This window comes from Psittacula echo (genome assembly GCF_963264785.1).
Source record: "Psittacula echo genome assembly, chromosome: Z".
Lineage (NCBI taxonomy): Eukaryota > Metazoa > Chordata > Aves > Psittaciformes > Psittacidae > Psittacula > Psittacula echo.
Window position 1 is genome coordinate 72,778,780 of NC_137742.1, and position 14,236 is coordinate 72,793,015.

At 37.9% G+C, this 14,236-nt stretch overlaps 1 protein-coding gene across 2 annotated transcripts; it reads left to right on the plus strand.

Moving 5' to 3' along the window:
• The first annotated feature begins 2,970 nt into the window (after positions 1-2,970).
• Positions 2,971-13,670, plus strand: NUDT12 (nudix hydrolase 12). Of its 2 annotated transcripts, XM_080637668.1 has the most exons (7): positions 2,971-2,984; positions 3,667-3,880; positions 6,842-7,437; positions 8,334-8,501; positions 10,292-10,405; positions 11,865-12,064; positions 13,314-13,670. In XM_080637668.1, the coding sequence occupies exons 2-7, from the start codon at positions 3,675-3,677 to the stop codon at positions 13,422-13,424; spliced, it is 1,395 nt and encodes a 464-aa protein (XP_080493794.1). In that variant the 5' UTR covers positions 2,971-2,984; positions 3,667-3,674; the 3' UTR covers positions 13,425-13,670. The 2 variants fall into 2 exon arrangements, with proteins under 2 accessions (XP_080493794.1, XP_080493793.1); XM_080637667.1 differs by lacking the exon at positions 2,971-2,984 and having other exon boundaries at positions 3,249-3,880.
• The last annotated feature ends 566 nt before the right edge of the window (positions 13,671-14,236 follow it).

Below are 14,236 nucleotides of genomic sequence, written 5' to 3' on the forward strand. Positions count from 1 at the left end.
TCAGGAAACTCATTTATACTGGTATCAGGCACCTCTTATCGCTCTATAGAGAATAATGTAAAACTGAGAGCTAATGAAAACTTAAGTTCTTTCAAAATTCTGTTTGGCAGGCCATACGAGACAGTTGGAATAAATAATGACAATCTAGAACACTTAGAAAATCACTATCTCCAAGAATATACGATCTTTTTGGGTAAACAATTAGAAAAAGTCCATACACAAGTGTCAGAGACTCAAGTTAAAAGCTTAGACCATAAAGTTTACTCTTTAAACCCAGGTGACTGGGTATATACTAAGAACTTTTCAGATGACTTTCTTCAGGAGAAGTGGGATGGATCATACCAAGTCCTGCTCACAACGTTCATTAACTGTCAAGATCCAAGAACAACCTTTCTGGATCCATTATTCCAGAATAAAGAAGGCACCTGCAGAGTGGAGAGTGGAAGCTACAAGACCTTTACAACTGAAATTCCAGAGATATAGAACAATGAATTCACGGCTGCTAATGTTAATGTATATAGACTGTAGCATTGGTTATAATGAAAATTCAATTTTGCAACTAGTTCAAGGGTTTGGAAAAATACAGAATGTATACTCCATTACCACCTGTCTACCAGTGCCAGCCAAGGCAGGAAATCCAATTCTATGGGGAATTTTACCCACCAATTTGACTAAAATTTGGGAAAATGTGCGGCAAAGATATAATGAAAGCAAGTTACTATGGGTAGATACAGAAAGAAATTACTCTCTGAATTATAACAAAGTCATTGTTTCAGTTATGCAGTATAATGTAACTAAACCTTGTACTTCTTGGGCCAAGGAAGTAACATACCAGCCCTCTGGAGATCAAACAAACATTCCATGAGGCGGTCAGATACCAAAGATTTGGAAAGATGTCCAGAAAGGATCCTGGGAAGTTATGTCCTCAACTGAGTGGTGTATAGAATTTACAGGAATTTAAGGTAGTCCTGAAGACCCATTATGGGTAGAGATGAGTTATGGTAATATTGAGGAAATGAGAAAGAAGAACACAGTTAATAAGCCACAATGGAACTGCACTAGAATATATAATTGCAGCTCTACAGAACCAGAGATACAACTATTAATGCCTGTTGCTCAAGCATTGAGATTAGGCTGTATTTGTAGGAATTGCTCTATGCAGTTAAATGACACTTGGTCACATTTAACTAATAACAATACATGGCTCCTCATTAACTGCCTCCAGGATACTAGAAAGACAAAAGGTCATGTTCTTTGGGTAGTCACAGAACTTGGATCAGTCATTTACAAATAATAGATAAAACAAAACAATGGACCTTGGGATTATTAAATCCATTATAGAGAAAATCCCCCTTGCAACCATCTCTATGGCGACGAGTAGAGAGGAAGTCAGGAAAATTGGCAATCCCCTAGCACAGGTACAAGAGTATTATGAACTATAAAGGCTATTTTTTCTCCAGGATACTCGACATTAGAAAATAAACTTGTTTTACATAACCTCACTCAACAGGTAAAAAGCTTAGCAAACACCACCCAAAAGGCTTTGCAGGACTTAAATAGGCAATTATAGACAACTTCCAAGATGATATTGCAAAACAGGCTCACATTAGACCTACTCCTTTTAAAAGAACATGCGAATGTATGGCTTTCTAGGATTAAAAATGAAACATGTTGTATACACATTTGAAATGCCACTCAAGATTTAAATAAGCAAATTGATCAAATTAAGAGAATAGCACGAGACAGTAGAGTTTTAAGAGAAAATATGGAAACTATTTGGTTCAACAAAATCCTACAAGGATTTGGGTTTTCTCTCACAGGTGGGCTGGCTAACTTGATACAAACTCCGATTGTAATTATAGTAATAATTATATTAGTAAGAATAACGTTAGGTTGTGCTAAGAAAATTATAACTAGAAATTTAGCAGGAATCTATGTAGCAATAAATCAAACATAACAACTGCATAACCCCTCATATGGTACAAAATGAAAGAAATAGTTATCCTTTCTGTGCAAATGCAAAAGGATTTGCTAAAGTTACAGAAAAAGGAATTGAGAACAGAAATTCACTAAGACAAAGCAGCTTTAAGAAAAAGTTAGCATAAAATTTAAGGTCAGTTAGTCTATTAAGCAACTTTGTTACTGCTTGTCTAGGCCTAAGCCCATAGGGACTGCTCGTGTGCTGAAGAAAAAGATGTATACCGGTTCAGTGATTTGGGAAACTGCCATGGAAGTACTGTGCATACTCCAAGAGAGAAGATAAAAAGTTCAACCTAGAAAACTTTGAGCCTTCATCCTCACAACCACCATCGACCACCACCAGCTGACAGTACACATGATCAAGGAGGAGTGGCAGAGTTTCAAGAAGGACCTCTCCTCTTCCCAAAAATCTCATGTATATCTACTAACATAAATTTGTGACAAGCTGGGCAGTGAGTGCGTATGTTAGGAGAAGCAACCCCCCACGTGCCCAGCACTGAATAAACAAATACCTACTTAATAGTTACATTGACTATTGAGTTTCTTTATGGTGTTTTTCTCAACATCATGATGATCTTAAGGTCTTTTCCAACCCAGCTGATTCTACGGCTCTATCTTCTGGCTTGCACAATCATTCCAACTTCCCTGTTAACTCTTCTCCCCAGTCACACCATCCCACACCACCTTCTATTGCTTGTGGTTTCACTAGCACAGCACTAAAGCACAGTTCGATTGCTTTCTGGAACCACCGAGGTTCCTACTTGAAGCACAAAATACCTGTAGCTTTTCAACCCGCCCACCAATCTCGCCCTTCTGGGCAGCAGCACTCCGGTAACGCCGTACATCCCACCAGCTGCAGGCCCAGGCCTAACAGCTCCACGCAGAGCTCCGATCTGGGGCGGGTCTTTCGTCGCGGCCGCAGAGGCGGGGCGGGCAAAGGCCGCTTACCGCCGCTGCGGCAGAAGAGCGTTCGGAGGCTGGCTGCTGTGGAGATTGAGCTCACGGTAACGGGGCTCCTATGGGTGCAGGCAATGGTGCCACCGGCCAGGGCCTGTGCGCGGTTCTGGGCCCGTCCCTGCCCGAGGCGCCCGGACCCATGCGGGGTTCCGGAAGAGGACGGGACTGTCCGGCCTGCGCGGCGCTGCCGGGAGCGGTTACGAGGCCGTCGCTGGTCTGTATCCGCTTGTGCGCGTCCCCGAGCAGCGGCTACTGCGTGCGGTTCGGGCTTAGCGGCCGCCGCAGTGGTTCCAGTGGTCTGTGTGTGGCTGGGGGGAGCCCCGCGGCGTGCTGGGGCTGCCGCGTCCGCCGTTGTTTTTCTCTCTGCCAAAGTACCCGAGACTTGTTTCTTGAAGTGAGTGCTGCCTTGGCTGTGTGCGTAGTGAGGAGACCAGAACGTGTTTTTCACGTTCAGAGAATCTTCATTTCTATAGCAAAATCCTTAAGCCTCTCCAAAACTAGTCTTGATTATTAGGATAACACTTCGTTGTGTTTAGAGATGTGAGAGACTGTGGCTTGCTTGGGAATAACAATGTCATGCTAATCACAAAAGTTTTGCTGTTGTGCGCGTACTTTTGGTGACACTGTTAGTTATCTGTGCATCTTTAAACTTAATTCTGTCACCTAAATCCCTTTCCTCATAGTGGGGATGTTTTCAGGCATTTTTTTTTTTTTTTCTTTTTAACTTAGTTGATGCAATGACAGACTTTGAAGAGAACCTCCGTCGGGACACGGTTTCCCAGCTGCACAATTTTGCTGCTGTTGGAGATGCAGCCAGACTGAAAACGCTGCTCAGCGTTTATCCATCACTCATCAATGCAGCTGCAGATAATGGCTGGACAGCCCTGATGTATGGTGCCAGAAATGGACACCTTGAAGTCGTGCAGATTCTTCTTGCAGAAGGGTAAGCTGTTCAGTAGATCCTGTTGAAGAGCTCTAACCTGAAGCCCTTTGACCTACTTCAGCTTGATCTCAGAAAAGTAAATTAGCTGACAGCAGAACTTTCAGGGTTCACCTTCAATATACTATGTTTCTAACTGGATTCTGCTGTCACGACATTTACATATTTGCTAAGAAACTCATTAAGACCATCTCTGAAATTATTCCTTTGGCCTGCAAGCATATATTGTCACTCCTCCCAGAGACCAGCAGAACAAAGATTGTATCCTGTTCCCGCCACTGTACAGAGAATAAATTTAGTATATTCAATTTTTCCACTTAAAACTTTTTCTTTAAACTTTGTTTGCAGTCCACATGTATCTACATTACAGAATGTTTGCTGACATACTGACAACATACTTAAGTAGGACCTTTACCAAAGTTGGTGATTGATGTGTTTCAGTTGTCTCTTATTTTTGGGCAATTCACTTCCTTCTTCCTCCTTGAGCTGTCACATTATTTTCATCAGTCAGTATGACACCAAACATGTTCACTGCCTCTTAGAAACAATTCTGTTATACTTGTCTTATTTCAGGTCAACTCTTGTAGTTCTATTTTTAAAAGACTCTCAGCAAAGAATGCTTTAGCATTCTTCTTGAGACCCCAAAGAAGATTCTTCTGAAGCCTAAATAAAGTCAGGACCCAAATATTTCAAATGGAGAACATTTCAAAATAAAGGGTGAAAGTCAGGTGGTGTGCTCCACTGAGCTGTATATTAATCAAGCCCAGTCTGTTCCTTTCTGCACCCCAAAAATCAGAACCAAGCAAGTTCAGCTCGTTTTCTGGTTATGTGTAATCTCAAACACAGTGTCCCACAGCCTCCAGTGATCATCCCATCCTTTTTATTTTCAGTCCTACCCGAATGCTGTGCCCTCTACTGGGGCCTGTCATGGAGCATCAGGTGAACTGCTGGTTTTGTACTGTAATCAGTATATTCCAGCATGTAGAGATGTATCTCAGTGCCAAATTTTGTGGATTAAAATCTGGATGTTGAGGAGTCTTTTGAGATTTTGTGAGATTCACCAGTTTGGTAAATAGGATAACAGTTTTTTAAGTTATGCTGGCTGTAAAAGCAGAGTGAATGTCTGCTTGTAAATGGCCTTTTCAGGGCTGTTCTCTTAGGCAATTCAATATTGCTCCTGAGGTGATATTCTGGGCTCATTGGTCTCAATTAATGCTTAGTCATAATAATCATTTGAACAAATACTGTTGCTGGATATATAAATGTGAATGTCTGTGCAGGTAGTAGTGTTTAGTATTCCAGAAACTAATACAGAAAAGCTAGTCAACTTTATATATTCATGTTTGAGAAAAAGCTGAAGGAAATGTTTGTAGACTGCAAAAAAAGTTCTTAGTGATGTAAAAAGTTCAGGCCAGTGTTGTGAATGCTGAACAACAGCCTGATCGCAGTCTGCATATACATGAACAGACAGAAGGGGTAATAAAAATTAAGAACAAAATTTAGTGGCTGACAGATAGAAAATTAAATAAGAAATTAGACAAGATTGTGCTTAGAGGAGACTTAATAATAAATGCACAAAAGTAGTTTCTTTAGCACCAAAACCTTGTAAATTAAGCTTTGAATGCTTTTCCGAGATACACTGAAACACCTTCAGAAACTACTGAGGTTAATATAAAATCTCAAAACAGTCTTTCCTGTGGTACAGCTACATGTGCCTCAATTTTAAAAACTGATGAGTCTGGCACCACATTTGCTGTGTAAATTGCAGTTTACAGTGAAATTTGTTTTACTTACCCACTTGACTTAAAATTTACAAAAAATAAAATTGCAGTAGACATCCCAGTCAGATTTTTTTTTTAATACAGAAATACATATTGTGAGGCAATGTTTTCTCATCTGTGTCACTTTGAAGACATTTTAGTAACAAACAGATCCCTTCAGGGACCAGCATTGCAGTTGTAAGGGTGCTACTTCTCTCACTAAGGAGAGGCTGTATTTTTGATTCTTATTTAATGGTACATATTTTACTGTAAATGTTTTGAAGCTGTTTGCAGATGTTTCTTGGAAGTAATGCTGGTTAAACTTTTTGTTGTTGTTTTATTTTGTTACGTGTGATTATTCAGAAGAAACCTGTAACCTTGCTTTCAAAGTCCAAAGGTCCAAATTTAAATGTCCAGAGAAGGACAGTGAAGCTGGTGAAAGGTGTGGAGAACAAGCTTTATGAGAAGGGTCTGAGGGAACTGGGGTTTTGTTTAGTGCGGGAAAAGGAGGCTGACAGGAGACCCCATCACTCTCTATACAGCTACCTGAAAGGAGGTTGTAGTAAGGTGGGTATTGGTCTCTTCTCCCAGGTAATAAAGGGTAGGAAAGAGAGGAAACGGCCTCATATTGTTCCAGGGGAGAACAGATTGGATATTTGGAAAAATTTTATCACCAAAAGGCTTATTCAGCAGTGGAACAGGCTGCCCAGGGAAAAGGTGGTGTTACTGTCCCTGGAGGTATTTAAAAGATGTGTAGGTAGCACATAGTGACAGGATTTAGTGATGGACTTGGCAGTGTTAGGTTTGCAGTTGGGCTCAATGATCTTAAAGGTCTTTTCCAACCTAGGTGATTGTATAAGTCTATGATCTTGAGCTTTTTTTTTTTTTTCCCTTTTTTTTTTTTTTTATGATACAATATGTGGGATTTTAGTTAATTCATTGCTGTTGTAGTACTGTATGAACCATGGTAAATGATGATCTGGGGTGGATCAACACACCGGCATCTTACCCTAGCAAAAGAAAATTATGTATGATTAGTCTTCATTACCATGATGCTAAGTATTTAGCCCTGGGATAGAACAAACTGTCTGGAAGTTCTTGCACCTTAATTAGTATCAGATGTATATGCTGTAATTAAGAATAATACAGCATCAGCACTCAACATATTTATCTTGTTAACCACTGTTCTTTTCTGTTTTGCTAGGTGTGACAGGACCATTGTTAATAAATCAAGGCAGACAGCTCTAGACATTGCTAAATTTTGGGGGTACAAGCACATAGCTAATTTGTTGGCTAATGTGAAGGGTGGGCAGAGGCCTGCTTTTCTGTCAAATGAAGCAGAGGAATATGAAAATTATTTTGGCTTGACACTTCTGGACAGAAGGAGTGATAAAAGAACAGATACCAAGTGGCTAAGCAAAAAACAAAGCCATCCAACTACAGTGTACATTCTCTTCTCAAATCTGAGTCCTTTGGTTACTTTGGGTGGGGGAACAGAGAGCTCTCAGCAGTCAAAAGTAAAGCTTTGCAGGCTGCGCCACAAGGATGTGGAGCAGTACATGAACCAAACTGAAGATAGAACCTTGATTTTTCTGGGAGTTGAACTTCAGTTCCACATGAACCTGCTGGCTGCTTGCAATGGAAGAATTCTGCAAGAGGATGAAGAGGATGGGTTAGTTTCTTGGTTTGCTCTTAGTATAGATTCTGCTTCAGCTGAAGAATTTAAACAGAAGCATGAGGACTGTTACTTTCTTCACCCACCAATGCCAGCATTACTGCAGCTACCTGAAAGAGAAGCTGGTAAGATGCATAAAATGCAGCTGTTATCAAACATGTATTCAGAAAAACACACTTTGGGATGCACTGAGATACAATGCAAGGACAAACCACTGCACAGGAATCTGGTATTTTTAGTGGCCTTAGAAATATTGTAATTCTAAAAGCCTGGCAGTGGTTTCGTGAGTAATTTTGTATGTAAGAACTGTTCAGTTGCAAAAGGCTAGTGGCACAGGTGTTAGCAGTGCCTTTGCATGGCAATGGCAAGTACTGGACCATAAAATCTATTACTATTATGGTTTTATAAGCGCTACTATTTAAATATTGATGCATGTGCATAAATGTTCTAAGAAAAAAATCTACTGAGTTTTCATTACACAAAACAAAACTGAGCCATTAGGAAGAGTGCTTTGGACACTCATCTGAGAAGGAAACAGCATGAGCAAGTGTTGGAAAGTCAGGATCCCAAAGTGAACGACTGTCATTATTGAGATGATGTTAACAGCTGTAACAAATTTGCTTTTACAAGAGGATAAAGGGCAAGCTTGCACCTGAAGTTTAAATGCAACAGTGTATTATTATGTCAATACCTGTAGCAGCCCTGAAATGGTCATGTGGAAAAGGTGTGATATATAATTCTGGCACTTTGCACAGGTAAAGTAGCTTTTGCGAGAAACACATCTTCTTGATCCGAATAAATTTGTTTCTGAATGCATAAATTGGACTGTAGGTGTTGTAGTACTGTGTTCTATTGCACATGCTGTGCTACAAAGATCTGAATAACTTACATTGCTCAACAATTCAAGCCATAGTCTTTCTTTGATTTTTATGTTAAACTTTACTACTTGCTTTTTCTGTATGTTAAAAGCTTACATGAATTGGTCATTGATTTTGTGTCTTTTCAATATATTCTTTTGAAGGAGTAGTAGCCCAGGCTAGATCTGTTCTAGCATGGCACAGCCGCTACCGATTCTGCCCAACATGTGGGAGTGCAACCAAGATTGAAGAAGCAGGTTACAAGAAAACTTGTTTAAAAGAAGATTGTCCCAGCCTCCAAGGAGTTCACAACACATCATATCCAAGAGTTGGTGAGAATATTGCAGGATTTATGGAAGTGGCTTGTTTTCCTTTTAGTTACTTCAGCTGCTTGCTTCTGTTCCAGGTCTTAACGCACGTCTTTCCTCGGAGTATGTGTGTCTCAGCCCTATTCAGGATGAAGTTGTTCAGGTGTTTCTTTCTTACAGTAGTCTGTGACAAAGCATTCTTGTGACAATGCCAGTCTTTATTGCAATGGATTAATACCGATTAGAAGTTCCAACAACATAAATGAAATATTAACAAAGGGTCACGTTATAATTTTTTTCCCCCATGCATACTGTTTTCTCACCTGCTGCAAGCTGTTTGAGCTTGAAATAGTTCTGTATCAAATTTGGCCCTGCATCAAATTTCTGATACAGTGCTCATTTTCCTGTAATGCCACTTTGACAGTATTAGATATCTTCACTGCCTTTCATTATTCTCTGTCAGTCACAAACTGCCAGGCCTATTTCTACTCAGAATATAAGCTTGTGTAGGCAGTTTTCTATAGCTCCTTTTGTTCATCTGTTGCAAAGGGAGTGTACTATGTTATTGATGGGGAAACAAGGAAGCTAGAAAAAACCTTATCACTTCTTCCTGGATCTTTTGGTGGTTTGAATCACCTTTCTTTCCCCTGCCCTTTCCTCTCTTTTGCAGTTGTAGTTCTAGATGTATGTGTGTTATATTTCTGGATATCATGTTTTCTTACATGCTGTAGATACATCTTTGTAGTAGTAAAAGCAATTCTGTCATATGCTTCTGTCTTATGGACTGTAGTGAAACTTGCTAAAATATTCATGCCTATTTCTTTACAGTCGCTAGCACAACAAACTTGGAGAGGAGTAGGTTTATATAGGAAAGACTCATGAACCAGCATTTTCTACTGATAACTCTCTGAAGAAAGTTCACAAATAGCAATACTGCATGATACACACTGTGCTATGTGGCACATATGTTTGAGCAGGACAGCAGTCTTTCGAATTACTGTTTATAGTGGTTGCTGAATCAACCTTTTCATACAGAAAATATTGGTGTTCTGAAAAAAAAAACAACATGGAAAGCAATAGCTGAAGAAAAAAATATGTAAAGGCAAAGGTAGATAGAAAAAACTAAACCCCAAAACATTGAGAAACTTAAGAGCTAGATAACAATAAAAAAAGGGAAAAGATGACAGATGAACAGTGTGCAGAAAGGCATGACAAAAAGTAATGATACCAATAGAAGAAAATATTAAACAAGACTGAAAAAGATACTTAAAATGACCAGAAATGAGAAAGTATATAAAAGTGCAACATCAGCTGAGAGATTGATAGCAAATGGTCAACGAATCAAAAGCGGAAAGTTTATTCAGTGTTTACATTGTAACTGGAGTATCTGGTGGTTTTTTGGTATTTCTGTCAAAAGTACATCATACCTGTGTGCATACAGAAGGTGAAAGTAAACTGCTTTTGCTGCAGAAATTACTGCTATCTGGTGCGTGCATAGCTAGGTTAATATTGCTGGTACTCATAACAGATTGTGTGCTTTGGTTGCAGGTAATTAATGTCCTGCATTTTAAGCCTTGGCTAGTAAACTGCTTCTACTAAGCATAGGTGTTGCAAAACAGATACCTTGCAGGACAAAAAGAAAATCAAACTGAAATAAAGTAATATCTTACTCTGGGCTTCCATACAATTCTGATCTCAGACACTTAAAGGTATCTTACTTGTATTTACATGCATTGGTATTGAATAAGCTGAAATTTATTACTGCTTTTAATTCCTTCAAATGTTAAAATACATTCCCTTCATGTGCCTTACAGATCCTGTTGTAATAATGCAAGTCATCCATCCAGATGGCAACCACTGCCTTTTAGGTAGGCAGAAGAGGTTTCCCCCAGGAATGTTTACCTGTCTTGCTGGATTTGTAGAACCTGGTGAGTAATTTTACTTTCCCTTACCAAATACTTTTTCTCAGGTATCAGTATTGTCCATTGAAAATAATATAGAAATATGTTTGGTGTTATGTCAAATAAATATTTCTGCTACCTGTTAGGTAGCCTGTCCTGTACTTTCCAGCAGCTGATTTATGGGAAAAAAAAAAGGCAACTTAAGTAAATATAATTTTAAGATGTCTTTTTCACTTAAAAATCTGATGAGAAAGCTATTTTAAAACACATACAAGGTCTCTTTTTTGATTATATTTAGCAAGGGATTTCAGCATAGGAAATGTAAGAGTTAAAAGGTTAACATAAAGTTAAGCATATGCTTACACATTAAGAGCCTGATGGATTACATGGGAGAAAAATAAAAATTATATCACTTCAAAAGAAAAATAAAGAGATATTTTGTTAGCTGTGTTCAGCGATAATAGTTGGAATTAGTTGCAATTATTAGAAGCTGCAGAACAATTTGTAAAATATTTTATATTGGGAATATACCGTAATCACCAGTAAAACTAGTGTATAACTATATTCAGTAACTGTATGCAGGTGAAATACAATGATAGCATGAATAAGTTTATTCATTTGAATAGTCATTTGAAAAGTCAAGATACTTATTTCTTCACTTCTTGCTTTCTTCTGTTGGCCTTATTTCCGATACTGAATTCAAGTATATAAACTGAAATTTAAGATCTCAGCAGCAGCTTCTAATCAGCTGAACATAGCTGAACTAAAACATCATTCTCTGATGCATGGACTGTCTGCTTTAATGAATCTGTAATCAGTGGCTACAGTACAGTACAGGTATGCATATGCCTGTTACTGTCAATACTCCACATACACATTAAATAGTTTTCTATGACTATGGAAGTAAAGCTTTCCATTGCAGTTTAAGTTTGGAGAATTGTGTGTATTTATTAAGACAATGAAGAATGAGTCAGGCAAAGTGAATAATAAAAAGCAAAAATGTGTGCAATTCTTCTTGATTCTCTATTTTCTTACTATTGTAATTTAAAATACTGATTTTCAAGTTATATAACATGCTGTTGCAATCGCACTGAAAATCTGAAAATTAACACAGTGCTATTCATAAATGAACAGATCAGCATTTCAAAAGTAGTTAAAGAAACAAAGTGTTTCCTACCTGATTTTTGACATTTTAGGTGTGGTAGTAATGGTTTGCGCATATGATAAATTGTCAATTCAGGAAATAAATATTATGCTGGAGGAATTATACTTTATTTTCAAAGTTCCATTTTGCTTTGGTGGCTTGTTTTACTTTACCAGACTTCTGTGTCTTGTGCTTAAGGTCTGTGCTCTGATCTGTGAACTAGATCTCTATAGATAATTGTCTTGGGCAGTTTCAAATCTTTTGAGTCAGTTCAAAGCACAGAATGTAATCCTTGCTTGGAGTATTTTTGTCAGCTGCTTGTTCTTTGCCGGTTTTGATTAGGTGAAACAATAGAAGATGCTGTCCGAAGAGAAGTAGAAGAGGAGGCTGGAGTCAAAATTGGCCATGTTCAGTATGTCTCTTGCCAGCCATGGCCAATGCCCTCCTCCTTAATGATTGGCTGCTTAGCTGTTGCAGTGTCTACAGAAATTAAAGTTGACAAGAATGAAATAGAGGATGCCCGCTGGTTCACTAGAGAACAGGTAAAGTTCAGTTTAATTTCCTTCTTGTATCGATTACTCTGTGACTGTATAGGTCCTGGCATAAAATAAATACTTGGTGTTTTTTCAGCAAGTTGAATAAGCATGTATACTCTCCATTTTACCAGTCTACAATTGCATTATATTGTGATTGTAGATTATGCACAATAAAGAGAAAGGCAGATATTCATGGGAATTTCTAAGTCGCCTTTCATTTTGGCAGAAGTAGTATTTAATAGCATTCGTCATCTTGAGTTTCTCCAAACAAGCATGCCATGAGATCTGCTGTGAGGAGGGAAGTTTAGGTTAAAACTCTGGGAATTCATTAGTTTGAACATCTTTTTCCATTCAGTACATTAATCCACTGGCGTTGAACTCTGCAGTATTCTTAGTTTGAATACTCTTTGTATAAAAACAGAGTTTACTCTGCATTCATAGGAAATTCCACATTTAGCTGTTTTAAGTACTTAAAATATAGTCAAAGAGAGGAAAGAAAGTCTTTCACAGAAAGAGAGATTTAAGTTCATGAGCTGAAAAAAAGAAAGATTTCTTAGACAAATAGTCTTCACAGGTTTTTCCACAGGCTACTTAGCAGCTAAACTTTTAACATTGTACTTCTGCCTAGCAGTTGCAAGTGTTTTAGCTCTGTAAGTCAGCCTAAAGGCAAAGTTAGTTAACTATAATCTCAGTGTATTCCTGACACCACTAGAGGATTATTTTAAATTAGTATCAGTTCTGAATACAGACAGTCACATACAGGTTGGTCTAGAGTTGGAAATAAATGTACTTCAGAAATGTATTAAACTGAAACTGCTGAAAGTGTACTTGCATGTTTCTTGTGAGTACTTCAGAAAATGAACAAAACACATTTCTGTCTGCACTATGTGTGGGGGAATAAAAAAAAAATAAAAATGAGTAATTTATGGGAGAGTGTAGAGCACCATCTCGTGGTCCTTACCATAAAAAGGCTTCACACAAACCTTAAATATTTTGCTAACAGTCAGTCTGTAGAATTGTATTAGAAAGAAGGTATTCTTTGGGGCCCTTTTGAGCTCAAAAATGTCAGCATTCACACATAATCCTCTGTGTGTTTTTTCTCTGCATCTGTCTCGGAGAATGTGGTAGTGGCTCTTTACTAGGTATAGTAACGATAGACAGATTGATTATTAGAGTATTCCTGCATTCGTAAAATGTTAGATTCCATGTACTTTATAATACTGTCTTCTAAAGAAAAAATTTGTCTTTATTGCAGGTCATGGAAGTTCTTGTCAAAGGAAACCAGCAGTCATTCTTTGTACCACCGAGTCAAGCTATTGCACACCAGTTGATAAAACAATGGATTGGAATGAATGCTAATCTTTAATAAGTGATTTATTGCTGTTATGCTCTGAATGTTTGATTTGGCCTTTTCTGTCCCCCACTGGAATGAGTCACAGCATTACAAAAAGGCCTGACCTTGCCTGCTGTTTGAACACTATTTACGTCCTCTTAATTGTTTCATTCTCATTTTTTCCTATCCTTTCTTTAAATTCTGCCTGGCACAAAAATCAACATTCAGTGCTGAAAGTCATATCAACTATGGTTATTTTTAAGTTAATGGCATACTTAAATGGTGAATATGTATCTTTTATGTCAGTAACCCTTTAAGAGTATTTATTTACTCCCCCTGTTTGATTTAGCCTGCACTTACCCAATTGTCCATCAGCCTGAATTTAAAGGTGTAACACAGTATTCTGTTTATGAAAAAGATAGTGGAGAACCATCCTCAAAAGCCTAAATATTAGGTATTTTTATAAGAGAATAATGGCCTTACTGACCCTAAGCACTGAATTATTTCATTCTCTAATAATTGGAAATGTAAGAGTAGTGGAGGAGAAAAGTAGATTAATTAAACAATTCATAATATTTCAAAATATGTACAGAGTTCTTTCATGGAAATGAAGACATTAAGATTGTTACTAGTGTCAGGAATTTTACAGTTGAAAGAAATATATTAACACAAGCTCTAAGACTGGGAAAGCAATGTAGAAATTAAAATATTTACTTATTTATATTTAATACTACAGTTCAGATTTGTGCCTTAATTTATTGTGTTATCAAATGTTAATATTCTTTCAAAATGGAAGGTTATAAAAGTGTATTTATTATTAATGTTATGTAATGGTTCACTGGTCT

Coding starts and splice junctions, on each gene's coding strand:
- NUDT12 (XM_080637668.1), top strand. CDS start 3,675: ATGACAGACTTTGAAGAGAACCTCCGTCGGGACACGGTTTCCCAGCTG. Junction 8,502..10,291: donor CACATCATATCCAAGAGTTG/GTGAGAATATTG, acceptor TGTGCCTTACAG/ATCCTGTTGTAATAATGCAA. Junction 12,065..13,313: donor GCTGGTTCACTAGAGAACAG/GTAAAGTTCAGT, acceptor TCTTTATTGCAG/GTCATGGAAGTTCTTGTCAA.